This window comes from Panulirus ornatus, chromosome 17, assembly GCF_036320965.1.
Source record: "Panulirus ornatus isolate Po-2019 chromosome 17, ASM3632096v1, whole genome shotgun sequence".
In the NCBI taxonomy this organism is placed as follows: domain Eukaryota; kingdom Metazoa; phylum Arthropoda; class Malacostraca; order Decapoda; family Palinuridae; genus Panulirus; species Panulirus ornatus.
This window is the reverse complement of record NC_092240.1, coordinates 52,074,785-52,102,116: the sequence shown is the minus strand read 5'-3', so window position 1 is coordinate 52,102,116 and position 27,332 is coordinate 52,074,785. Positions and strand designations below refer to the sequence as shown.

The 27,332-nt window shown below is 36.1% G+C and overlaps 1 protein-coding gene across 2 annotated transcripts; it reads left to right on the top strand.

Annotated features, from left to right (window-relative positions):
* Pss (phosphatidylserine synthase 1 homolog l(3)77CDf) lies at window positions 1-24,045 on the top strand. Of its 2 annotated transcripts, none has more exons than XM_071672538.1 (8): window positions 1-188; window positions 5,761-5,947; window positions 6,246-6,320; window positions 6,751-6,912; window positions 10,167-10,318; window positions 12,418-12,672; window positions 14,359-14,599; window positions 18,717-24,045. In XM_071672538.1, the coding sequence occupies exons 1-8, from the start codon at window positions 19-21 to the stop codon at window positions 18,846-18,848; spliced, it is 1,374 nt and encodes a 457-aa protein (XP_071528639.1). In that variant the 5' UTR covers window positions 1-18; the 3' UTR covers window positions 18,849-24,045. The 2 variants fall into 2 exon arrangements, with proteins under 2 accessions (XP_071528639.1, XP_071528638.1); XM_071672537.1 differs by having other exon boundaries at window positions 18,693-24,045.
* The last annotated feature ends 3,287 nt before the right edge of the window (window positions 24,046-27,332 follow it).

The window sequence follows — 27,332 nt, the reverse complement described above, 5'->3', positions numbered from 1 at the left end:
TGATTGTAAACAACAACCATGGCTGGGAGGAGGAGGACCTACTCCTCTGGCTCGGACGCCTCCGACCGTTTCATATCTATTAATGAGCGACCCGTTGACGACATATCTCTGGAGTTCTTCTATAAGCCGCACAGCATCACCTTGCTCATAGTCATTATATCTGGTTTGATTTATTTCGCGTTTACCAGGTCAGTTTGTGTGTGGTGCAGGGGGGGGTGTGGTGGTGGGTTTGTACCCAGGGATCATGCCAGTGACTCGCCTCATCTTCCAGCAACATTTGGACGTCACACTATAGAGTTACACTACCGTAGGAGAGTATGAGTGAGTGGTATGTTATAAGGCTGATGGTCCATCAGGTTAACGGACTTTTGGATAAATAAAAATCTTATGTAAGAATGTTAGAGAAATTACTTAGGGGGTGCGGAGGTGATAGACCTTGGGGACGTAACGAGGGGTTTCCCCATCAGGTGGGTGGAGCCCTTGAGCACAGGGGCGGTGTGGGGTGAAAACAGTGACATACTAAAGGAAAAGGGGTAGATATTTTTTTTCCACCTTTAGTAAAATTTCTTATGGAATGGTAGAATTATTTGTGGAGAAGGAATTATGACCAGGGAGCCTGACTGGGGTGATCTTATATATATATATATATATATATATATATATATATATATATATATATATATATATATGTATATATATATATATATATATATATATATATATATATTTTTTTTTTTTTTTTCCAAAAGAAGGAACAGAGAAGAGGGCCAGGTGAGGATATTCCCTCAGAGGCCCAGTCCTCTGTTCTTAACGCTACCTCGCTATCGCGGGAAATAGCGAATAGTATGAAAAAAAAAATATATATATATATATATATATATATATATATTATATATATATATATATATATATATATATATATTGTGATAGGCAAGGCATTAGTGGGAAGGGCTGTGAAGATCAAGGGCATGGTAGTAACATAGAAGTAGGTGAAGCATTTGTATAAATCAAATGAACCTCCGAACACTCACTTTCACTTGGATTTGACATTTATCTAAATGATTATTGATATAGTTGGAATGTACTGGACACACTCATGGTTTCAACATCTCGCCATCTACCAAGAATCATACTCATACCAGTCGGCAAATAGGGGCTCGTGGTGTCACCATGCAGTCTCCCGTTGAGAGGTTTTCATATATTTTGTTGATTTCTTAAGTTTTTAATCCATTTTTACATGAATTTATATTTTTCCTATTTACATTATGCTCATTTCTGTTTACTTATTGGCAATCTATCCTTGTAACACAAATAGCACTGCATATTTGGGGATTTTATTTAGCTGTGGTAGTGTAGTGTTACAAGAAGAGAAAGGGAATGGTGGAGCTTGAATTGGAGAAATAACTTTTTATTGTATTATATCGAATAAGGTGATGCCGTAATGGTGAGGGTTATGAAGAACTGGGAATATATGGTCCTTTTTAATGTAAGATAACCCAATTGTCATGGATCACCAGAACCTACTTAAACTTCTCCGAACTTCATGTTGTAGTTGTTATTAAACCTATATTTCAGCATTACACTTGAAATATATCATTGTTTGGTGTATGGCATCACATGGTGAAGTATGCCTTAGAACACATTCATGTATCTTAGAAAGTAAGATTTACCCAACCATTGATTTGCGAATAGTAAAATTAACATAATCTTTAAGTATTGTAGTGTCAGAATGAAGATAGATCTGATCTGATAGTGTAGGTTGTCTGAGGAGTTCATACTTTCTGTTGATTACTTACTTGTCACTCATTTTTACATTAATTGACCCCACGTTTTCCCGGATTTTCATATCCAGTTGCACTGTCACCTTATTTGATATCATAGCATAAAACATGGTGCTGTAAATCATGTTCTGCTGCTCATTCTATTCTTTAAACACAATAATCTGTTAGCACTACATGAGTAAAGTCCTGCTTTACTGATTTATGTAAAATCATTGAGGTCAAGAGAAATGTATACATGCTGAAAAGGAGGGCATATGAAAGATGGTGTGAGAGTAACGATGATTATGAGAGAATATGGAATATGTTTTGGAAGAAGGTGAATAGTGTGAAGAGAAGAAAGTGGTTGGGGAAGTGGTAACAGGCACTTTGATCGGGTGAAGAAGACATGACTGAGAGTCTTCTCAAGAACTTTGCACATGATGAATTTGTAAAGACAGCAGGGGTGGATGAGAATGCATCTCAGTTGCTTAAGAAAGGAAGTGATGATGTTGATTGGATAGTCAGGATATGCAGAATACATGTATAGAGCTCTTGCATAAAGGCAGAGGGGACAGAACTGAATGTTCAAATTACAGAGGTATAAGTCTGTTGAACATACTTAGTAAGGTGCATGGGAGATTCATGATTCAGGGGATGGTGGCATGCACAGCCTCTGGCCCAGGAGGAGCATTGTGGATTCAGAAGTGGTCTAGGGGATGTTAACTAAAAGTTTGTTTGGAAGAATTTGTTTAAGATATATTTGGAAAAGGGACTTATCTGGGGCATTTATAGACCTAGAGAAAATTTATGATAGAGTTGACAAAGATGCTTTGGAAAAGTTGCAGCAGATGTGCAGGATGGGTAGAAAGTTATTAAATACAGTTAGGAATTCTAACTAGGATAATAAAGCATGTGTGGAGGTATGAGGGGAGGAGAATGATTGGTTCAAAGTGAAGATAGATCTTTGTAGAGGGAGGAGGATGAATGTATCTAAGTGAAGATGGGTCTGTGCCAAGGGAGGAAGATGAGTGGTTCCGAGTGAAGATGGGTCTGTCAAGGATGTATGAGGTCACCATGGCTGTTATAGCTGTATGGATGGATTAGCAAGGGACATAAATGCAAAGATCCAGGAGTAAGGAGCAGGTCTAATGTATGCTGGAGGAGAAGGTTCGGTTGGTTGATCAACTGCTGTTTGCAAATGACAGACTCCAGAAGCTGATTTAGTAAGGGAGAGTGTGGAAAAGGAGAAAGTGAGAGTAAATGTGAACAAGATTAAGGTAATGAGATGCAGCAGGGAGGTGAGATAGGTTGGTTTGAGTGTATTTAGATGTGAAGGACTTGGAGGAGAAAGTAGAGTGCTTCGAGTACCTGGGAGAAGACATGGCAGCAGACTACACCATAAAGGCTGAATTGAATCTAGGTGTGGAAGAAGAGGCTAAGGTACATGGTGCATTAACCTTTACATGACAGTTTTAGCTGGAAAGACAATCACTAGAGACAACATTGTGTGATCATAAAATATGTAGGTATTTGTACACACCTGTAGATAAGTTTTATGTTGCTAATCAAGTGCTGTTTGATAAGTTTCAACTGCTAACCTGTTTGTCTTCGAAACTCCAATTTAGTCCTTGGGTATGGATAGAATGTTTGAAGTTACCAGCCTCTGCCTGTATGAGGGTTCACTGTAATTGAAAATATATCCTTACCGAGGTTGTATCATTGTTGCTTAACAAAAGGGGTGCTATTTTGTCAAAGAACTTTTCACTCCAAAGGAGTCCAGTATTACCCTGTAAGTAATTGTAGCATAATCTTGGAGCTGCAGGAGCTCATAAGAGAGATTCTAGGGCTTTTTATATTAAGAATTTGAATTGCTGGAAAAGATATCATACAGTATTTGATTTTCATACTCAAAGCCATTTTTTCAAAGTTTTCTGAGATAAAAAAAAGTTAATATAAAACACCTCTCATCAATAATTTATCTTCTTCCCTAGTCATATACTCATGTCATTTTTAGATTTTTTTGTTTTTGTACACATATCATTTCCATTTGATCTTTGGTTCAGTATCCATGTCGCTTGTCAGATCATCGAGAGCATTTAACATATTTACAGCAGTTTAATGATAACACTAATACCTGACATAGCCTAAGCTCTCACCACTTTGCTCTTCATTGCCAGATTTTTCCACCATTTCATATCAGATTAACAGATTCCCATCTTTTCTTATAATGTGTTAAACTACTTTAGTTGCAGTATCATATTATGACACTCCACATAGCCTAATTCCTTCTCATTTCAACTATTAGAGACCAGACTCTTTGGTCATACAGCCAACAGAGCCTCTTTATAATTCATAGCTCTTCATTGCACATATTGCTCCATGTGTTCCTTGTCCCCATATTCTTGACCAATTCCTAAAACCATATCTTGTTAGATTTTTTTTCTTATTTTCTTCATGAATGTCCCATGTTTTTTGCCTTCAAGGAGTCTCACACCCTTGATTTCATCTGTGTCTATATCGATATTTTTGATTCACCTGAGAATATTGCCTACAGGTGGTTTTATATGTTGTATTGTAGTATCACATTACATTTTATATCTTAGTATCACATTACATTTTATATCTTCTTATTCCCCCCCTTAACATCCCATTACCTTTTGATTATTGTTGTTCCACCAGTTAGTGTCCCTTAATTTTCACTGAACACAGTGCTCATCTGCACATTTATTTCCTTGTCAATTCTTTCTGTTGTTTCTTTCCATTTTGATTTTGATCTTGAACCTTTTTCATTGCTTTTCTTTCATCCTCTTTATTTTACACGTTAGCTGAAGCCTATTTTGTATATCATCAGATATGCTTAATTTTTATTTGTAAAGGATTTTTCCAGTTCTTCATTATATTAGTTTGTTTCTGTCCTTTTTGCTCCATTCTTTCTTATTAACTCAGACATGTTTGTTGCACACATTATAGGTCATTACTGTTACTCGTCCATTATCAGTTACATAACTGTGTACCTGAGACTATCTTATCTACTGTTCTTTTCTCCTCTATCAATCAGAACCATGTAAAAGGATGTCTTCCCTGTCTGTTATGTGATGCTTAAGCAAACCAATTCGTCTCCTTTTCTCTTTGATTGTTGACATGTAATTCGTGCTTGTATGTATATATATTAAAACTAGGAGAACTTTAAATTTACCATATTCACTGTACCTATTGTAATGTTATTATAAAACCCAAATTTAGAAATGAATTTTAGCTGCACAACCCTTAAATCATTGGTATCATAGTATATTTTCAGGTTTGTATTATCTTTGTTGCAACTTTTAACAAGTTTAGAAGATCACATAATTTTAAAATTTCTTCCTCCTCCTGTACTGAATTATTGTTGGAATAACTAGTCTTTTAAAAAGTTGGTCTCCTTTTTTTGCCTATCCATATGTAAGGGTGTACTTCCTGCTGTAAACTGCATTTTTATTGAGTATCTTGAAGAGGATCTGGAATTGACCATTGTATGTTCATCCCCAAAGTGCATGTTCAACTAAACTTACATACTAATGGTAACAACAACTTTTGTATACTTGTTGTCTACAAATCTACTTCTCATATATTCTACACAATCTGTAATTTCATTACCCCTTCTCTAGGTCCAGTCACATCTAGTAACACATTGAAAGACACTATATTTTCATAATTCAAACTATTTATTTGGAATATACTTGTACAAAATGTTAGATGATCATATTCTGAAACTTCTGAATCTTGTCCTCTGTCCTCTTTCCCATACCCAGTAGACAAGATCATTGGTTTCACACCATTCCTTTCTGTTCCCGGCCTCTAGGCAATACTTACAACAACAGAAAGAGACTTTCATCCACCACACTGCACCCACCCATTGAACCCTTTCAACCCTCTCAGTGTCATTTTCAACACTTAGGATGTACAATGAATACTTTTTGTAAACATGCCCAAGCATTATTTAATGGTCTGCCTGTTCTTTCAGAGATGAAAATGAAAGCATCCAGTCCAATATTCAATATGGACTGGCAGCAATGGTTTTCTTCTTTCTCATCATTAGTATCATGGCCTTCCCAAATGGTCCTTTTACTCGACCACATCCTGCTGTTTGGCGAATAGTATTTGGTCTTTCAATACTGTACATGCTGTTGCTGCTCTTCATTTTGTTCCAGGTACGATAGGAAGTGTCATGAAGAACTCACATGGAAATGTGAGGCAGAATGGGCTTTTTTGAAATTAAGTAATCAGTGGCACTGATACTAGGTTTATGGCCAATTTACTCAAGCAACTCAAATCCAGCATTCCGAAAATTCGAAACTCCCAATATTCAATATCTTGTTCTTCACTACAGCACTTACTCCCTAGTTGCCTCTATTAATATGAACCCTTTTTGAAATTTCCTCCCTGTTCATAGGGACTATTAATATTTTATTTGAATTCATTCATTTTGCTTACATCTGTTTTTACCAGGACTACAGGACTGTTCGTAGCATGTTTGAGTGGTTCTTCCCAGAGCTAAAAAACTTCACCATTGACATGGATAAGGTAGGTGCATTGTTACATAATGAAACATGATTTATTACTAACTGACCTTATTGTTATCATAGAGCATTGTAATGAGGTATAGTAAAAGACTTTTATACTTGCTTCATTATTATGTTCCTTCAGTTTATATAGTTTGGACACAAAAAGACTGCAGACCCATGATTGCTTCTGAACTAGAGCATTCACAGATCCATAGCATAATATATTGAGTGTAACGATTGAATTTGTTAATTATGCTGAGTTTTGTGTGCACTGTATATTCAGTTTTACATTTATTTGTTAATGCTAAGCAACCTCTTTATCAGTATTGAGTTGCTCCTTGTATTTAATCATGAGAAGTTTGTGTCCAAGGCTGTATACTGTGCATGCCGAGTCACACCTCTCCTTAACACGTTTTTTTTATACCAAACCCCTACCCACTTCCAAACAGGGTGAGTGGGGGGAGAAGTGTGATGACCTTACCTTTGCGCGACTGTGGGAGAGTATCGATTTCTTCTGCTTTGCACACTTTGCAGGATGGGCCATGAAGACCCTACTTGTTCGGCATTATGGCATCTTGTGGACTATCTCTGTCATGTGGGAAATTACTGAGGTAAGATTGCATGCCTCTGATCATATACTGTGGATAAGGTTAGTAGCTCAACTATCTTCAGATCTTTTTATAGCCATTACATTGTTAATACTCACTCATATTCTTAAGGGATAGATCAAGTGCAAACAGCCTCTCACTTTACTCTCATATTCAACATATGTGAGCACTCCTTACTTTTCTGAGCGAAAGTCAGCTTCCAAATGAATATGAGCACCCCATATTTTTTTCACTCAGCACACATCAGTTTTTCAAGTAAGGCTGATGTTCCATTCTCACTGTATGACTCCTCTGTCATAAAGTGCTTTCATGAATGAGTTTTTGTTGTTGTTTTTATCAGTAAATTAACACCACAGTTCTTTTACCTATTATCAGTCTTTTCTGTCTAATCTGATTTTTTTATGTATACCAAATTACCCATTCATGGTTTTCGTTAGCTCTAGGAGACAGTCAGTTCTTCATCCACCATGATAGTGTCTGCTATGTATAGCACTAGATTCTTGCTTTCTTTTCTTTTTATTTTTCATAACATGCCAAGCTGCTGTTTACTATCATCCTTGGAGGTGCTGCCTTTGCCTATAATCTGCACTATGCCAATGTCGGTTGTGTCATCAGAATGCCTTAATTTATCAGATAAATCTTGTGAATGTTGTGTTGCTTGATAAACTAAAGAAATTACCAATAAGTAGATGTTGCGATGGTATATCTGATGGTTGTAGAAGCTTTTTTGATACCATTTACAAGGGTAGCGATAAAGATTCAGGAGCCTCTTCATCAAGTGAAATGATGAGCTTAGTAAATAACGGAGGAAAAAGGGAATCCCTTACTGGCTACAATTTCATCAGCTATTTTGAACTCTCAAGACCCACAAACTGGTTTTGGAAATGGAGTTAGGCTATTAGAATATAAGCATCTTGTGTGGAAAAATTATTTATTAAAGAGATATAGGGAAATAAGAGGTTTTGAGTGCCATACTACAGAATTATGACATTGAATGAATAACTTTTGGCTTCCTATGAACCCTGGCCAACTTGCAGTGATTTTTACCAACCAACCAGGGTGCCAGCATATTATCCTTTCTCCTTTATCATTCTTTTTATTATGCATACTATTTGAAATGCATTATCCTTTTTCCTGTCTAATTCTTATACTCTGTAATGAAATAACTTCAAAATGAAACCAAATTTATCAAAATCTATCAGTTTTTGTCAGTGTTATGCATTGGTATTTACAGTCTCAAAACTTTGAACTTGTTTCATGAAATTTATCTTTGTTGCACTTGTCATTGTTATTCATAATGCCTTATATATTGCATTTTGTGAACTTCTTTATTGTTATATAAACCTCTGCATATTATAATATCTGCATTTAGAGTTTCATCACTTTGGATATTCCCATCATTCACAACTCTAGGACTGTTAAAGTACTTCTTTACATTTTCTATATACCTATCTATATCTTTGAAGCCTGTTCCAATTGGAACTCCCTCAAAGGGGTGGCTATGGCACCAGAGTCTCCTTAACTAAAGACCTCCATCTTTTCTAAAAAGAAAAATAATTTTTTGCTTTGACCTTGGTATGCTTTGGCTTTGCTTCTTTCAGAGAACTTTTGACTGTCAGCATTGTCAAATTTATTGAAGAAATAGAAGGGTGTGGTTAGGTTTCCTCCAATTTTTCTCTTTTTCATGGGGAAATTTGTGACTCCTTGTACTCCAGCAGTCTTATTTCAGGTATCATCTTTGTTGCCTTCATCTGGACTTTTTTTAGTATGATACCTCTTTATGTTTCTTTAAATGAAGTGACCATACTCTGAGGAACTTATTCAAATTTAGGTTTTATACAACTTTTTAGACTGCCTACTGAGCAAATCCTTGTCTGTTCATTTAAATGCAGTGATAATGTTAACTATCACACAGTTTGCCTCCTCAGCACTTCATCCTACATGTTGTACTGGCAGTATTTTGATATAGTATCAATCTCCAGGTATTTTTCACAGATTTTTGTAGTTTGTTACATGCTAGGTTATAGTCACATAAAGGCCTTCCTGCACTATGTTCCACCTTCATTATAATGCATATTTTTGGGTTGAAGATCATCAACCAAATATCAGACCACTTTAGATGCTTGTCTAAGTCCCTTTTTAACTTGAAGTAATCCTAATAATTTCTTACTCTTTAGATAGCCTTTTGCATTGCCCCCAAATTAATTAAGTTATAGATCCAATCCTTTTGGCATGTCATTTACATGGATCAGTGAAAACACTGGTTCTAAGATCAAGCCCAGCAGTATACTGTTTATGACAATAACCCTCTTAGGAAAGTCTCCTCTGACATGTGTCCTCGGTTCCCATCATCTGAAGTAGAATTCAGTCCACCAAAAGTCTATTTAGGCCTCCCTGAAAATGCAACATCTGTACCAGCCTCTTGTGCTTATTTTTTTAAGAGTGTGTGCTTCTAACAAAGTATGTAAGAGAGAATTGTGGGGCAAACAAGAAACTGTACGATGTGTTTAGATGATTTATTGCCATGAACACCTTTTTTGAAATGTAGCAAACTGAATGACTGGGTAGCCTATTTTGTGTAACACCACTTAGGGTTTTTGAGGTGTATAGGGGTTTGTGACTGACTTAATGACTGATGTGATGTTGCCTCAAAGCCTTTTTGGGGTTTGCGGTTGCTTTGATATGATTCATAAGTGTTTACAAAGCATTACTGAAACAAGGTTAAAGTTCGGGTGAATGAAAATGATATAGATGTTTCTAAGACATCTGAAATTATTGTTTGTAAGGGCATCAGGTTTTATAGGCAAAGTCTCTATTTATAGGAAAACAGAAATAGAAAGAAGAGAAAAAACTCATCAGGAATCGAGAAGCTATAGCTGCAAATACTAATTTTGTACTCAGAGAGAATTGGAGGCTGATGTATGTTTGAGCAAAGATATATTAGAATGGAGCAAAGCTTCATGATATTAATGCCTGCAGTAAAGGGAGGGAAAGTGAATGTCAGTGTTAACCTGAGTGAGATAACTTGAGGGATGATACACCTGTCCTTTAAAATGAAGCGAGAGATGTTGAAAGGTTGTAACATACTTAAGTATTTTTGGAATAGAAACTCGAAATGTAGTCACACAGTAAAGAGTATTGATAGGTCTTGGTACTTACGAAGAATTTTATTTGAAAAATTGCCATGCATGGAGGCAAAATGGTTTCAAATTTGAGTTTATCAGAAAGATGTCTTAAATATGAATTCTACCTCGCAGATCGCATTTTCACATCTGCTGCCAAACTTCATTGAATGTTGGTGGGATGCCGTCATTCTAGATGTGCTTCTCTGCAATGGATTGGGTATTTGGTGTGGAATGCAGATTTGCCACTTAATGGAAATGCGTTACTACAATTGGGAAAGTATCAAGTAGGTATATATATGTGTGTGTTTGTGTGTAAAATACTTGCTTTCTCATTGTAACTTTGGATCATACAGCAGACACCCAGTTGTTTAATTATTGCCTGTCATTGGTACACTATTTGTATTTGTGCAGATAATACCTGATGTATACATTTTGTATTATCGATTGCTGGGTATGAATGCAACAGTTTAATGATTCTGTGTTGGGGAAACAGATGTGATATATACATTTTTATTAAAAACTTATCTTTCTTTTGGTTTTGATATAAGTCATTTAATGATAGTGCTTACTGAAGAAACTTAAGTTTTAATTGTTAGTTTGTATTTAATTGGCAGTGGCATTGACCACTGAGTGGCCAGTTTGATTTGATGTTGGTTTAGTGGGCCACTGTCATTAGTTGGATGGAAGCAGTGGCAGATATAATCAATTCTCATTTTAACTTGATGTAACAGAACAGTACCTACAGGTGGTAATGAGGTGAACAATAAGTTATCTTTTACAGTTCCATATCATTGTCAGTAGACAGAAAGGAGTATTGTTTCAATGAGGAACTTCTTGCTCCAAAGCATCTGTGTGGAATCCAGTCTCAAAATTCCTGGGACTTCATAAAATGGTTCTGGGGTTTTGTGATTATGATAACTTTAACCTAAGGCTAAACCTTTAATGTTTATATGCTGGCAGGCTTAAAGACTGCCTCCTTAGGAAATGCCACAGATCATCATATTAATTGTTAATTTTCTCTCTGGATCTAAGCGGTTCTCATATTTTAGTTACTTTCATGATTACAGTTATTGTTGTCAAGTGAAATAATCATCTGATCATGGCTCTGACCACATAGCCTCCAAATTCTGATCAACAAGTCCTTATTTACTTGTAGTTTTTATTTTACAGTTCTAATGTGTTTCCAGTATAATGTGGTACCTTTCATCTAGGATATTTGGTTTTTATTCACTCTTAGGTTTTAGAGCCAGCTTTGGAGACGACTGAGGTAATAGTGGTTTGTTCTTATGCAATCATGAAAATAAGAAATAATGATTTGTTAACTTAGCATAATGATTCTTACGACCATTCTGAAGTACTAAAATTCTAGAAAAATTGGAGCCTCAGTGCTTTAACAGCATGTGCTCTGTGGAAGAACAAGAGACAGAAGTGGAAGTGTATCTATATCCAGCTTATACTGTATTAATGAACGAGATAGAAAAGGAACTTTTGGACATTATGAGGGAATTTACAAATGTGTGTGAAGAGAGGAAGTTGAAATTGAATGAAGGACAAGCTGGCATTGTTTGGAAAATTTTAATCAGTTTGAGTCTTGGGTGCATCCCTAGAGAAGGTGGGGAAATGATGCCAGTTATTAGAGAAACAAAGCGTCAGTCTGAAGAAGGCTTCAGAGGTAACAGATGCTAGTTTGCCAGTGTGGCAGGGCTTGTCAACAGGTATAGTTAACCCATCATTAGTGCATGGGAGTGAAATGTTTTTGCAGTAATTGAATGACAGAAAGACTGCAACCTGTGGGCACTGATTGCCCAAGATCAGGTTGAGGAGTAAGAAAATTGACAATTGAAAACTTATATTTCAAACAGATATGGAGTAAAGAAAGGAATAATTGTGAAATTGGAGAATAGAATACAGACTCAGTTTAGGCATCTGGAAAGAACAGAACAAGAAATACTAATTAAGAGGGTGTGTATCAGTAAGGTGAAAATAGGAAAGGGAGATTGAAGAGCAGAGGATGAGAGTATGTGACTCATAGGGTTGTAATTTGGAAATTGAAAGAATAGGGTTGTTGGAGGAAAATAAATAGCCACTTTGCTGGATAGTAAGTGATGGTTTATTAGATGAAAATAGGTAAGATTTACCACTCTAGTTGTTGCTAATTTGGTCACATGCATTCAGATCCTTGCCCATGTCATTGATTTTGCTTTGCATAAAGATATAAACAATGAAAGCACAGAAATGCAGTTAAGGTATACTTTATTTTTGTGTTTTATAGATGGACATGCAGTTAATTTACAAATTCAGATGATTTCCTTTAAGTTTTTGCATTAACTTGAATGATATTTGATTACTTATTTTCGATATTTGATTACTTACTTTCTCTCAGGGATATTCAAACAACAACTGGCAAATTGAAGCGTGCTGTCCTTCAGTTTACTCCAGAATCCTGGACAGCCATGAGATGGCTAGATCCTGCCTGCACATACATGCGCTTCTTGGCTGTCTCACAGCTAGTGATATTCTGGCAACTATCTGAACTTAACACCTTTTTTCTGAAGCACATTTTTGAGATGCCTCCAAGTCATCCACTTGTTTTTATGAGAATCTTTTTGCTTGGAGCTATGTCTGCCCCAACAATAAGGTTAGTATATTTCCTGTATCAAGAATTTTTTTTTTCTTGTTCTTTTTAAGCTAGATGACCAGACTTCAAACTCATTTATTGTGTTCCTGTAAATGTAAATGTACTTTTCATTAGTGACTAATAAATTCATTCCTTACCTTCATGCTGCATCACATTTCATAATACTCATTTAGATTATGTAGTTGTCAATAATAGAATGAAGAAATACTTTTGTATTGAATACACTAGTCTTATTTCATGTACACTTTTATCTCATATGTACTCTTATTTTATGCACAGACATGGCATTGGTGGTGAATAACATATATATTTGTTTATTTATAGTTATTATACTTGATTGCCGTTTTCCAAGTTAGTGAGGTAGCACCAGGAAACGGATGAAGAATGGCCCATCCACTCATATGCACATATATATGTATATATAAATGCCCATACATGCACATATACATATATATATATATATATATATATATATATATATATATATATATATATATATATATATATATATGCATATCAGCATATATACATACATTTTTTTTTTTTTTTTTTTTCATACTATTCGCCATTTCCCGCGATAGCGAGGTAGCGTTAAGAACAGAGGACTGGGCCTTTGAGGGAATACCCTCACCTGGCCCCCTTCTCTGTTCCTTCTTTTGAAAAAAAAAAAAAAGGGGGGGGGAGGATTTCCAGCCCCCGCTCCCTTCCCTTTTAGTCGCCTTCTACGACACGCAGGGAATACGTGGGAAGTATTCTTTCTCCCCTGTCCCCAGGGATAATATATACATTCATATACATATATACACAGACATATACACATGTACATATATAGAAATACTACACTTTTCACTATGAATAAGTGTGCGGACATCAAATGGCTGGAATGTGTAAGAGGAGTGTTGGAGGTATATTTTTGTAAGGCACATTTTAGTTCTTTACCTGTCATCTATAGCTGAAGTCCTCCAGTACCCCAGGATTACATAAAGAGAAGTTTAGGTGCAGTTGTTGAATAATTTCTTTACGAGCATGAGGTCAGTGGGGAGACCTTCCGTGCAAGCCTCTCTCCTTTTTCTGTAATCCATCTAAAAATCACTCTCTAAGGCATTTACTTCTCCACATTTCTCATGTTATTCCTCTTCACTTTCTTTACAAACCAATTCATGTTGTAAATGTCCCTCCTAATAACATTTGCTCAGGTATAGAAGGATGTGTGATAATTTTTGTATTTCTTGTTCGAGTAAAAGGGAAATGTGTTTTTCTTAGTTGGAAAATATTGAAACATGGTAGTTTGGCATTTTATTTTGATTTTTTTTTAAAGTGAATGTCAGTTGGAATGTGGTAGGTTAAGAAAATTCTTATCTTACACAATTAGTTTGGAAGATATTGTGGAATATTTGTAGATTGGTAATTTTTACAAATTTCTTTCTTTCTTTTAAACTATTCGCCATTTCCCACGTTAGTGAGGTAGCGTTAAGAACAGAGGACTGGGCCTTTTTTGGAATATCCTCACCTGGCCCCCTCTGTTCCTTCTTTTGGGAAAAAAAAAATTTTACAAATTATCCTTATTATTAAACTCTTATTATTGTACTTATCATTGAAATGAAATAATTGTAGATTTTTTACTAAGTGTTATTCTTCTAATTTGATTTCTTGCTTTTGAATAAAATTTGTTTTCTCTTTCTACAGGCAGTACTACAGCTATGTGACAGATCCCAGATGTAAGCGTGTAGGAACACAGTGCTGGGTTTATGGGGTTTGTATGTGCATTGAATGTCTGATTTGTATCAAGTTTGGAGCAGATATTTTCCAGCATACCCAGATCCGCAATATAATTTTGTGGGTGCTAGTTCAAGCAGGAGTGTCAGTGATGTGTGTTTACTTATGTGTAACACACCACAGGTGGCAACGCAAACGCCAAGTCAAAATGGTAAGTGCAGTCTTTACCTTTAATATGATAAAGATCATAGTTTTGTTGAAGTTTATACTACAGTCCTCATTGTTAATTGATCAACTAATATCTTTCTGTCTGATTATTTTAACTCCATTCCCATTTGCATGAGATGAATCAAGTTACAGTTACTTGTTAAAGGTCTTAATTCTTTGTGGATGTGTTATGTTATGACACAGCCAGGGAGCGTAGTGATTGCTTGGGTAGGTTGAGCTGCCACTGCACCTGCTTCTACATGACATCACATTATTCCCTATGTGACTCATGTCACCCACTTAATGCTTGAAGGTTACATTGCTTCAGAGGTTGTATTAGATGAGCTACTACACTTTTTACTAGTATATGTGCTCGCACATGGCATGTTTGATATATGTCAGAACTGATTATTGAGGTTTTTGCACTCAGTATAAAGAACAGCCATGGTCTTAAGTTGGGCCTTTGCAATTATATCTTCATCCTTATCAAGATTACATCAATCATTTTCTATATCATTTCTGTATTAGCATCATCCCCATTTTCATTTGTCGGGTTGTAATTCATCTTTATACAGTTTATTGCATCAAGGGTCAAAGAATACATCATCCCACCTTAAAGCACCATGGCCAACAAGGACCGCATAGTGTTTCAGGGTATAGATATTAAGTGTATGGATTCATGCCAGCACTGGTTATTAACACGACCCCCTTCCCCACTCACACACACACACACCAGTGTGGTGTAGCATTTACCGCTACTGACCTTTACACATGCATGGGCTGCCAGAGATCCTACCCACATAGGTTTAATTCCTGGTTAAATGCTGTTCCACAGTCCACCCAGCTTTTCATCCTCCTCTTAGGGCTGATTGATAGAATGGGTATCCGGCACAGGCTAGGGTGTGTGTATGTGTGTGTGTGCATACATACATAGGAGTAAAGATATGGTACATATATATACAAGGTTGAGAAGACAGGGCAAACGTGTAAAACTGTTTCCAATGAAATACGAATAGTAATCACACACAAACACTTTTTTTTTAAGATAACATTAGGAACAAATGAACCACAGCTCATTTGCACACATGCTCTTTAGCTGTCACATGTAATGTACCAATACTAGAGCCAGCCATCTACAGCTAAGCCCAAAAACAATTCCTGGATCACCTTTTATACCCTTATGCATTCCATTGGCAATGCATGCCTCTTGCTCTTCTGAATTTTCAGGCCCTGATAGTACTATCAAGTCAATTAATGAGTGGGATAATAATGTACTTTCAATAATAAAGTTCATGATAGAAATATTCAGTCAATATAAAAGAAGCAAACTTAAATGTTACATTGTTATGTTCTCCAGCTAAACAAACTGAAATGAAAAATAGCTCTTCTAGAATGGATTTATAACTACTTTACAAGTAAAATTAAGGAGATGGAATGCCTGAACTACCAAGAAAAGCTGAATGAGCTGGAATTCTACTATTTTGAAAAAAGGGAATTACATTTAAGAATTTGTGCTTGGCAGCATGCACCTTTAAATGATGATAACATAAACCACATTCATTGGCAAAAAAGTTTCAAATCTAAGAAGAAACAGAATAATGAAACATGAAATTGCTCCTGGGAATGTACTTAAAAGGTACCAAACAAATATACAAAAATGTCCTGCAAGAAAGATTAAGAGACTTATTTATTTACATATGAATAGGGAATTCTTCTGATATAAGTATTTAAATCATCAAAAGAAACTCAGATGAATGGTGCCATGGAGAACCAGATCAACCAGAGTTGATGATTACAAGAACAGTGTAGCAACAGAAGGAAACAGCAAAATAACACAAGCATAATATGGAATGCTCTTCCTCTTTTCATAAGAGAGTGCCAACTTCACTGGCAGACACCAACACTATAATATGTGGAGTAAATTTGCATAAATATGATTATTGTAGGCCCACTCGCGAGTACTTTATTGAAAGGCAGTGTACATGGATGGAGTGATAACAGACCAGGAATTAATGCTAGGGAAAAGTGGTGTGGAGATGGAATTTGTTAGTAAGGTATGGTGGCTAGTGACAAGCGTTTGTGGATAATCCTGTTTTGTTTGCTGAGAGTGAATAGGAGTTACAGAAGGAAGTAAGAGTGTTTTATGATATATGTAAGCTTAAGCAATTGAAGGTAAATGCTCGTAAAAGTAAAAAAGATGGTGTGAGTAAAAGTAGGGAAATGGAAACAGAGTGAAAGTATAAATTTTGCAAAGCCCTATAGAGTGAGAAAAGAAACTACTAAACTGTGTTATAGATATGGATGAGACAGACTGGAAGAGTTGACAAAGTTTAAGTATTGGAGCTATTTTGGGTAAATTTGGTGATATGGAAAGAGAGGTAAGTGAGAGAGCAGTATAGGGTAGAAAAGTCATGAGGTCCTATAAAAGAATAATGAAGGACGGAGGTGCAGCCAAAACATGGACATGAGATTTGTCACAGAGGTCAAGAATCCAAGTTATGGAAATGAATTATTTGAGAGGAGCTTGTACTGTGACTAGATGGAATGAAGAAAGTAATGATTGGTTGTATGAGAGATTTGGTATTTTCAGGGAATTTATTGCGAAGTGGTAGAGTGAGTGAAGTGTAATACTCTGAGGTGGCTTAGGCATGTGGAAAGAATGCAAGATTAGGAGTTTACATTGTAGGAGAGTGTATGATAGTACAATTAATGGGATTGTTGTGAGAGGGAGACCACCTGTGACATGGGAAAATAGCACTGAAGGGAGAGAAATGAGGGAAGAATGCATGCAAAGATGTATGTAAAAGAGGCATGTAAGGACAGGGATAAGTGGAGAGTCTTTTGCCATGGCCAACCCCTCAAAGGGAGTTCCCGGAAGGAACGTGCATTAGAGATATAGATTGATAGAAAATGATATTCTGATACCGCTACTTAGCCTTTACCCTAGAAGTGTACTTATTAACATATCAAAGTTTCTACCTATTCTTAGCCTTATGTTTAGATAGGAATGCTCTTCGCCTTGTTGAAGGAAATGTTTTTTGGTAAAGTTTGTGTCAGATTCTGGGGACTTGTGCCATACTTTGGCTAGTTGTATGACTGCAACCTTCAGCTTGGACACTTAATGTCTGTCAGTTTACACTCTACTTTGATATCTTCCTCTCCACTGTAGTCAGTTATAAGGCTTGCCTTCATGAGCTTCCACTTGTATCAGCACTTGGGCTTTTTCATTACTTTGTGATCCATGGGCTAGATCACACTAGTTAAAGTAGGTAGGAGAAAAATACTGTGAATGCGACCACACTAACTCGCTAACTCCTTCAGTGAAGGATGGGCAGAAGCATTATCCAGGATGATTAATGCCCTGACCTCATCTCTGAGGATGCCCTGCCTTGCTTCGTGGGAACCTGGTGACTACTGGCACAAAAACTTTGTGGGACCATTCTTCAAAAATAGCAGTGGTAAGTCACACTGTGCACTACGGCTATATCATGATGCAGCTCAAAAATGGTATTTTTGAGCAAAGCTCTCCCCTGTCCTTCACCCCATGTATTTCTCCTATAAAGATGTCAAAGCCATATGGCTAACATTGACAGGATAGATGAATGCTCAACAAATAATGCCTCAGTCATACTTAATGCGCACAAAGGGAGATGTGACAAAACTACTCAGAACACTGGTTATCATCTAATGCTGTACCCCCATGCTGATGCATTCCACCACCACAGCCATCCATGCTCTCAGTCTTTAATTGGTTTCAAGTTGGTGAGGATGAATCTTCACTCTGGTCAAGTTTAGACTCAAATATGTTTGCTTTCTCTGTGAGTATGCTTCTTATTCTCTTGAATAATAATATTTTTCCTATGTTTATCTTGCTAATGTTTGTAATATAAAGCTATTTGTGATACATTGCCATACCAGCAGTGAGCAGGCATCAGTCAGACTTGTGGTTTATGATTGTCATTGGGGATGATCCCCTCATGGGTATACCCTATTTTGTGGGTAGAACCGCGTTTAACTTCCCATGCCAGCAAGTGCTCTCTCAGATGCTCATAGGGTGTTGCTTGCAGTAAAGAAATATTATATCCTTCAAAACTTAGTTCTCTTTCTCGTCCATCTCTCAGGTTGACTCTTTGGATGAAGACACAGAAACAGACTCCAAAGTAGCTTCATATATTCAGTCCCTGCCCCGCAAAACTGTGACGCTGAGCACCCAGAGGACGAGGACAGTGATGATGAAGATGAAGCGCAAGTGAAAGTACACCGCAGGAGAAAAAATCCACAGCTTAGGCGAAGTAATAGATTAGACCAGTAACTTTAAAATGAGTAGACTATTTCAATTGAACTGAATTTGATTGTCACTACAGATTTTTAACCAGTAACAGATACCAAGACTGTATTCCATAATATTACCCAAGAAGATATATCCTCTAAGGATGTACTATATTGAATTTGTTTTATTATAATAGCTTTTGGTAAGATTTGCAAAGCCTGTGTGTCTTTCTTCTTGTAGATAGTTGAAATATTGGTTTAATTGTTTCGACCAAATGTTGCCTAAATGTTGTACCAGTGAAAGTGATAAATATTTCTTCAAGTACAATCTATTAGCCAGTTATTTCTAAAAGTCTTGTGGCCATAAATTTTGGATAGCTTTATGTTCTGTAGTTTAAGAACATGAAGTTATTCTATAGGTAGATAGATTTTTTTTTTCCATATGTCCTTGTATTTTTACTGTAGTTATTTGTAAGTAGGTGATATAGGAAAGTTATGGGTAACCAGTTCATAGGTTTTATCCAGGCCTTATCTTTCATGAAATAAGCATTATTTTATATTATTTATTTATTGCTTTAAATGTGTGAATATAAGGTAGGTACAAGAAGAACAGAAAATTTTTGAGACGTGGTCCTCATGAATGACTGTTGGTTGTGTGTATCATAATGAATTAGGAGTAGCCAATAGTGATGTATAATCTTTTGTGGTACTCTTGAATTTCTAAACTTGAAAGTTCAAGGAATTCACCAAGAAATTTAGTGTGTATTGAGAAGTGGTGTATTTGATATTGTTAAAATGTTCATGTTCATTGTCTGATTAACATAAATGTGTTTATTTCAACTAATATAGTTATATTTAAACACATTTTATATCATATGTGCCATTTTTTACATCCACAAGTTTGGCTCTTAAAGAGGGTTCAGCATATGCTGAAGTCACTTTTCATGTTCATACATTTGGGTGTAAACCTCCCAACATTTCCCAAAAGACCCAGCATGTCATTTTAACTGCCTTGAGATTAAAGCCTGTGTAACCTATTGGCACTATAGGAGGTTGAAACATAGTTGTGAGTGAACAGATACTGGATGTTTGACTTTTTTCGGTACGGCACCGAGGCATTTGAGAGGGCAAGATCAAAAGCAGAGAACCATGATTAGGAAAATTGTAGGCTTAAGAAGAAACCCTTATGTGATAATCTACTTTTGCTATAATGGAATCTTCCATGAATGACTGAGTCCAATCAGTATGTCTACTGTCAATAATAATAATGATAATAGTGATAATGATTATGATAATAGTGTTCTTATTATAAGGGATCTACTGTGTATGTATATGTCAGTATCTGTGTATCTCTCTTTCCATATAAATGTATCACAAAGACTTCTGTGGCACCCCCTCAAGTGACATATGGGTGGGGGTGTCCCAGCACCCATCCCCCAATCCCCCTTGAAATGTATGGCAAAGGCACACCTGCCCACCAAAGGTGGGCCCATCTGTCCTGGCTGATAGAATTGGTAAACAGCTAGTTGTAATAATAATAGTAATTATGATAATAATGGAAACAGTGATAATGATGATAAGGGCATTATTGTTGTTAGTATTATCATCTCTCCTTTGTCCTTAGGAATAGGAAAGAAACAATACTACCAACAAAGTTCCTGCATGATGATGAAGTTTACCTGAAGTGGCAGGTGCAAGGAATTTTAACTTTTCATTCTAGAATGGAGATCAGAGGATGGAACCAGGTGAGGAATTTTGCTCAAAGGCTAATTCGTTTCTGGCACTACCTCAATGAGGTAGGAAAAGGGAAGCAGGTATATTATTATTATTATTATTGTTATTATTATTATTATTAATGAAAAATTATTATTATTACTTTAAACTTTATTATTAATATTATTGTTGAAGTACAGGTACTGATTATTACAGTCGCATATTTCCAGTCCGAATATCCATAGTCCAACAACATCAAAAATTCAACTACTCATACATTTAAGATTTTCAGTAAAGTTGCACATGACTTTCTGAAGGTCACCCTACTTTATTATTGTCAAAGCCCTCATTACTGTTTTGTCAATGTTCTTCCAGTTTGTATTCAAGGCAGTTGTGCACTGTGCTTTTTATTACATTGTTATTTCGTGGATTTTGCCCATATACAGTTTTCCCCTGCTATGCATTGGAGAGGCATGCCTGTACGGTGCATCCTTATTTTGTGGATTTTGCCCATATACAGTTTTCCCCTGCTATACATTGGAGAGGCATGCCTGTACAGTGCATCCTCAGCGAAGAAAAAAATTATACAAATTTCACAACAGGGCAAATGGGATGATAGGATCCTTCCCTCTTAGGGGAGATTTCTCTTCATTTTCACATAAAATATGGTATGAATAAAATATCAAGAAATATGTCTACCTCGCAAATGCGGGAGAGAGCGACAAAGCAAAATAAATAAATAAATATGTCATACCATACAATCTAGGTATCCCTTGTAGTGCTCTTGTTCTCAGTTGAAGCAGGTTTAGTACATTACTGTTGTCCTCACATGAACCTGTGTTCTTTCCCAGCACAAGTTATATACTGCACACATTTTAGGCTCTTTTGGTTTGCCATAGATTGCATCTCAGACAAGGAATGAGTCACTGTAGCTGCTGCCTAAAGGCCTCAGTAACCCACTAGTGACTACAGTAGATGGTTGCATTCCTTTCCTAGGGACTTTCTTCATCTTTACCACTGACTACCATGTAGCAGCCAGTGCCACTCACTGGCCTATCCCTGACCATGCTGCCCATACTTAGGATTGGCAAGTCTGGTACATGATGTGTTTTTCCTAAACCAGCTATGTTGAACTCTTAATTCATAAGACAAAATAATAGTTTTAATAGCATTTTGTACACCTAATCACATCAAAAATTTATGAAAGGTATTGCATAATTATGACTAGCCCCTCTGGTGAATAAAGTGTTATCTTAACTAGAAATGGTTTACATAATCAAAAAAAGATTTTTTTTATTCTTATACACAATAATGTTTTATGTGTAGTAGGAGGCAAAAAAAAATTTTGCTTTTCATGTGAGAAGTACAAGATTCATTTGGACACTCTCCACTCTTAGTAGTAGGAAGTTTGAGGTCATATGTAATATTTCAAGATATAGAAGTAGATGGTATAACCACTGTATAGCCATGTGTGTTGGTTTGCTTAACTTGGGGAACGCCATCACTAACAAGCAGACACTCACTTGTTAAGGTGATCACCAATTATTGCTGCAATTTCAAAATTTTCTGAACCATTTTTTCATTCTTCATTATTCTTGATTTTTTCACAGACAGCATATACGTGAAAAACTGTATAGCAGGAGATATCTGTAGTGGCATCCAAGTGATAGTGCTGAGTGTAGTGGTGTAAAGAGGAAGCATGTAACATTTACCATTATAAAGTTCAGAGATAAGGATGAGTCTGTGGCCAACTTGAGGAAGTGTTATGTTGGTAACTTGACTATATGTAATGTCAAAGAGCAGTTTAGATTATATTAATAAGACTGATTAAAATAAGGATATTAGTAAGTGCAGAAACTATATGCAGAGCTAAATTGGCCAACCTCAGTAAACTTATTTGAGAGGGATAGTTGGGGCAGCACAGTGAGCCAGCCATGTGCTGTTTGTACATTTCCCCTTCCTGTCCCAAGTTAGTGTCTTTTCTCCTTGCTTCCCCACATATATAGGTTGAGTGATGTCACAGTGAAGCCTAATCTGTTTCTTGGCCACTTTTGTGTAAGAATTTTAAGCATTTTCATCAAGAGATGAAATCAGTGAACCTTATAAGTATATGCATGGGTGCTTGCAAAGGTTTAAATTGTACCATGACATTCACTACTTGAAAGCAAGTGGTAAGAAAATGTTTACTAATGAAAAGGCTGCTTTGGACAATTTTTCAAAGTTAGTAAAAGATAAATTGCTAGATTTACCTCCTGCCTTTCCTGTTGCCTAAACCAAAGCTATTTATGATGCCACCTCCAGTGTTTCATCTTTTATGTAGTCACTAAACGTTACCATAATTTGCTTCACTAGTTAGAAGCACAAGGAAGAATTTTGAATGAATGAAATATATCATTTTTTTTTAATCTTTCATACAACAGCTACATTAAATACAAACTGCATATAAACCATGTCAGGAATAGAAAAACACTACTTTTTGCATTGTGAAATGCTCAGACCTTATTTGGGGCCCACAAGAAAGATTGTTGTGTGGAATCCAAAAGAATCTTATAATTTGAACACTGCTTGGTCCCAAGGGATTCGGACTGGAGATCTATTATTTGTATTATTAAATATACACTGATAGAGAGATTAATTTATATGAGGTTAGGAAAATGGGGCTTGCATTATAACTTATTTTTGTTAAATACAGTACAGTCTGGTCAGAGTTATCAGCATAAGAAATGCCAACTACTGTATTTGAAATACAATTGTAGAGAAGTATTTAGCTCAGTAGATTCATGGTGTTATTCGTAATATTACGTTGTTTGATTTGTAGGTGTTATATTTTTCAAATTGAAAATTCAGATGATAAGGATCACTGATGCTGTGTGTAGCAGTAGGAAGAGAAATATTTTTTTATGTTTTTGAAGGTTAGGTGTTTTAAAGTATTTGTATATCAGCTGCCATTAACTCATGCAGCAGGACTCATTTTGGGTTTCAGCTGAAGGAATGAATAATTACTACTCATTTTAACTTTATTAAGGTCTGGTGATTATATTCTCAAACTCGGATAATGTACAATTTGTAGGTGTTGTGTAAAAACTACATCCTTGAAGAGATCTTTATATTCAGTGAAATATTTGTATTGATTCCACATATGCCATGTCAATAGTTTACAAAATGTAGTTTTGCATTTCTGAAGGCATTAAGTTACCTTTAATTGTAAACAGGTGATACCAAAGCAATATTCCATTTGGAGCATCTTACAGCTGGAAAGTTCCATTCTGGTTATGTTCAGTATGTCGCATACTTACTAGAATATGATAAGAAATCATGGATGTGTGTAAATCACCAGTGATATGATCATGGTTAATGGCCAGTTGTTGATATGTAGTTGAGGCATTTGAATTGACATTGTATATATTTACTACATTTGTAGAACTTCATCAGTAGACAGTAGATTTTAGAAGATAAAAAATTATTTTATATCCTTAGTCATTTTCCTTAAGATGTGTACTTTGGTGAGCTAATTAGTATATTGTATGAAAATTGTCATACCATAACATAGCTGGGGATGCGCTAAAGAAAAATATTAAATATTTCCAAAAGGGGCAGTCCATGGTAGGTATTATATACTGACCGATTGTGATGGAAATATTGGGGGTAAGTGACACATTTAGAATGTTTATATACTCAAAATTTTGTGTATATTAGCCAAATATTCTCTGATATAACTTTTAAAAGAAGAAATAATCAACATTTAAATGTATAGCTCAGAAACATACAGGATCATTTTCCTAGAAAATACTGACCATGAATTTTAAAGGTATGTCTATAAACACTTTAGGACATATTTGTTATATACACATGAGTTACAGAGAACAAATTTCAATGAATTTTGACATTTCTTTAAAAGAAATGAAAATTAAGCTTTTTTCCGAAAGAAGATTTATACCCCCTTGAGCGAGGTTTCTCTAAATTTTTGATAGTCAAAGACTGGTTAATAAAAGAGAATTCATATTGATTTAATGTTTCAAAAAGATGAGAAAGATTTTTGAGATTGATTTTGTTTATACACACTCAGTACTTTCTGCCCTAGGACTTCCTTTTTGTCATTATGAGGCTCTTGCAGCACTCATAAAGTTAGCCACATCACCAGTCAGGACTTTAGATCATGAAGTGTTTTGATGTAGTATGTCTGTGTGCAGGAAGTGCAGAGCTATTGAGTAGTATGTGCTTGGTGCCATATTTTTGTTTGTTGCATTGTAAGTATGAAAGGTCTTGGGATATGTTGAAATAAAGTTTTTAGTATAGTAGGGATGTGTAATGTCCATTGCAGAGATGGATGTGTGACTTGTTTGTCTTAGGAGTGTGGTTTTTGAATGGTGTATGTCTGGTGGACTGGATTTTAAGACATGAATTGTGTATTTGTCACAATGTTGTATGGTTATGAGTCATGGGTATGTTAAAGATTATATGAGTCTGAGATGTGTTTGAAAACAATATATGTTGTGAGGTGGACCAGGTATCTAATGCACTCCACATTTTCCAGGTTCTCCTTATTTAAACTTACACTGAAACAATCAATAAAACCATTCTGTCTCATTCCTCTGCTGCAGTTCATTTTCTTACTTTTGCTCACGTTTGCTCTTAAATTTCTGTGTTCACACATTTTCTCAAATCCATTACCAGCTTGTGGAGGTTCTAACTGACTCTGCTTCTGGACCCTATCATTCACGAAAAGCAACTGATTCACCTACAATGCCCATCCCCCAGCATACCATAGGTCCATGGTAACAGACATCCTTCATGCTGACACTTCTTCAACAGAAACAACCTCACAGCATTTCTGTTCACATACATGCCTTTATCTCCCAGAAGAATCTTCTCTACATTTGATAACTCCAATTATCTTATATAGTTGTAAGACTTTCCACAAGGCCTCTCCTATCATGTGCTATTTCCAGATCCATAAATGATACATACAGTTCACTTTCACAAAGTGTTTCTCACACGTTCCTCAAAGTAGACACTTGGTCCACACATCCTCTACCTCTCCTGAAACCACAATGTTCCTTCCCAGTCTGATGTTCTGTGCATGCCATCACCCTCGGTTACCACTCTCCCATAAGATTTACCGGTTATACTCAACAGACTTGTACCTTTGTGATTTAGACATACTCTGTTGTTCCACTTTCTTTTATACGAGGTCATTATAGATGCATTCTCCCAATTTTCAGGCACCTCTCTCTTTGGGCCATACAGCACTGAATAGCCTGACAAATCAATCAACAAAATTTGTAACCTTCCTATTCGATAAATTCGACTTTTCCGTCCACTATTTTTACTTAGCTAACCTTTGTTTTATACAAGGCTTCCACTTCCACCAGTCTTTTCACCAAAGCACATGCCACTTTGTAGCAAGTACACCGCATCCACTATCCTGTCACCTAACACTTGACTCAGTATATATTCACTCCACCACTTTTCCTTTTCGTATAATGGCTTACCCAGTCACATGTCCCTTTTCTTCCAAACTATGCAACCTAGGAAAGACTCCTCCCTCCTGCCACACATGACAAAGCCACAGGACCTCACCAGTGTCTCCTCCCTTTTACTGTTAAACGTCAGGAGCTCTGTAACGACTCTCTTCTGCAGCACCACAAAACCCGGCAATGATCTACTTCCCATACAAGACACTTACATCAACCACATCTGCACTGACTCCACGGGACACTCGTCACCTCCCTTCTTCATGCTCCTACACCAGCAATAGCAGTTAGCCCTTGAGCTGCACTTTCCTATACGTCAGAAATGCAGTGTTGTGTTATCTGTAATATCAGACCCTTCTGTCACAACCACAAAAACTTACACCCACAAAATTGGACAGGGAACAGAAGGTCCTTGAAGCGACCCTTCTTGTGAAGGTTAGGGGTAATATCATGTCAAGGTTAAGCCATGTACAAACCGGTGTGGTATCGAAGGGAGATGAGGAAGAATTTCCCACGACATAAAGGGCGAGTAGGAGAATTGTGGGAGACACACGTGGACTTTCCGTGTGAGAAGCACTAACCTAAGAAGTACTTGTTATAGATACGAATTATGCACAGTGCCATAATTGCATCAGAGGATTTGTGGTAAAACTCCAAAAACATCAGTTTATTGTGTAAAATACGGATGTGGTTGAGTAGTGCTTTCAAAAACTGAAAAATAAGTATATTTTCAATTATATTCAGTACAACATTCAATGTGTCCTTTTATATATATATATATATATATATATATATATATATATATATTTTGTTTTCTAGCATATATTGATATTCCTGGTATTTTCATCTTTGATATTTCAAGATGGTTGATTTGATTGTCAGTGTCAGATAAGATCACCGTCATTATAACTACCATCTGAATGATTTTAGAAACACCTATAGGTGTTCAAGATAATTCAAATATCATATATCTCTCCTCTCGCTGCATGTATGGCCACTTAGTGTACCGTAGAAAGAAATATTCATTTTAGTTTCATTTGGTCTCGAATCTCTAGAGGAATATTCATGTGGAATTCGCCTTGTGTCAACAGATGTTGTTTACATTTGGCTCTCGTCCGATATCTATCATTCTGGCGAGGAATTTATAGTCATTTACACTACATAAAGAAACCAGTAGTTTTAACCTATCAAAAATAATTTCATTTTATGATATATAGATTATACGTATATATATATGATCATTCATCGAAGGTATATGATATATCTCTATTGTTATAATGT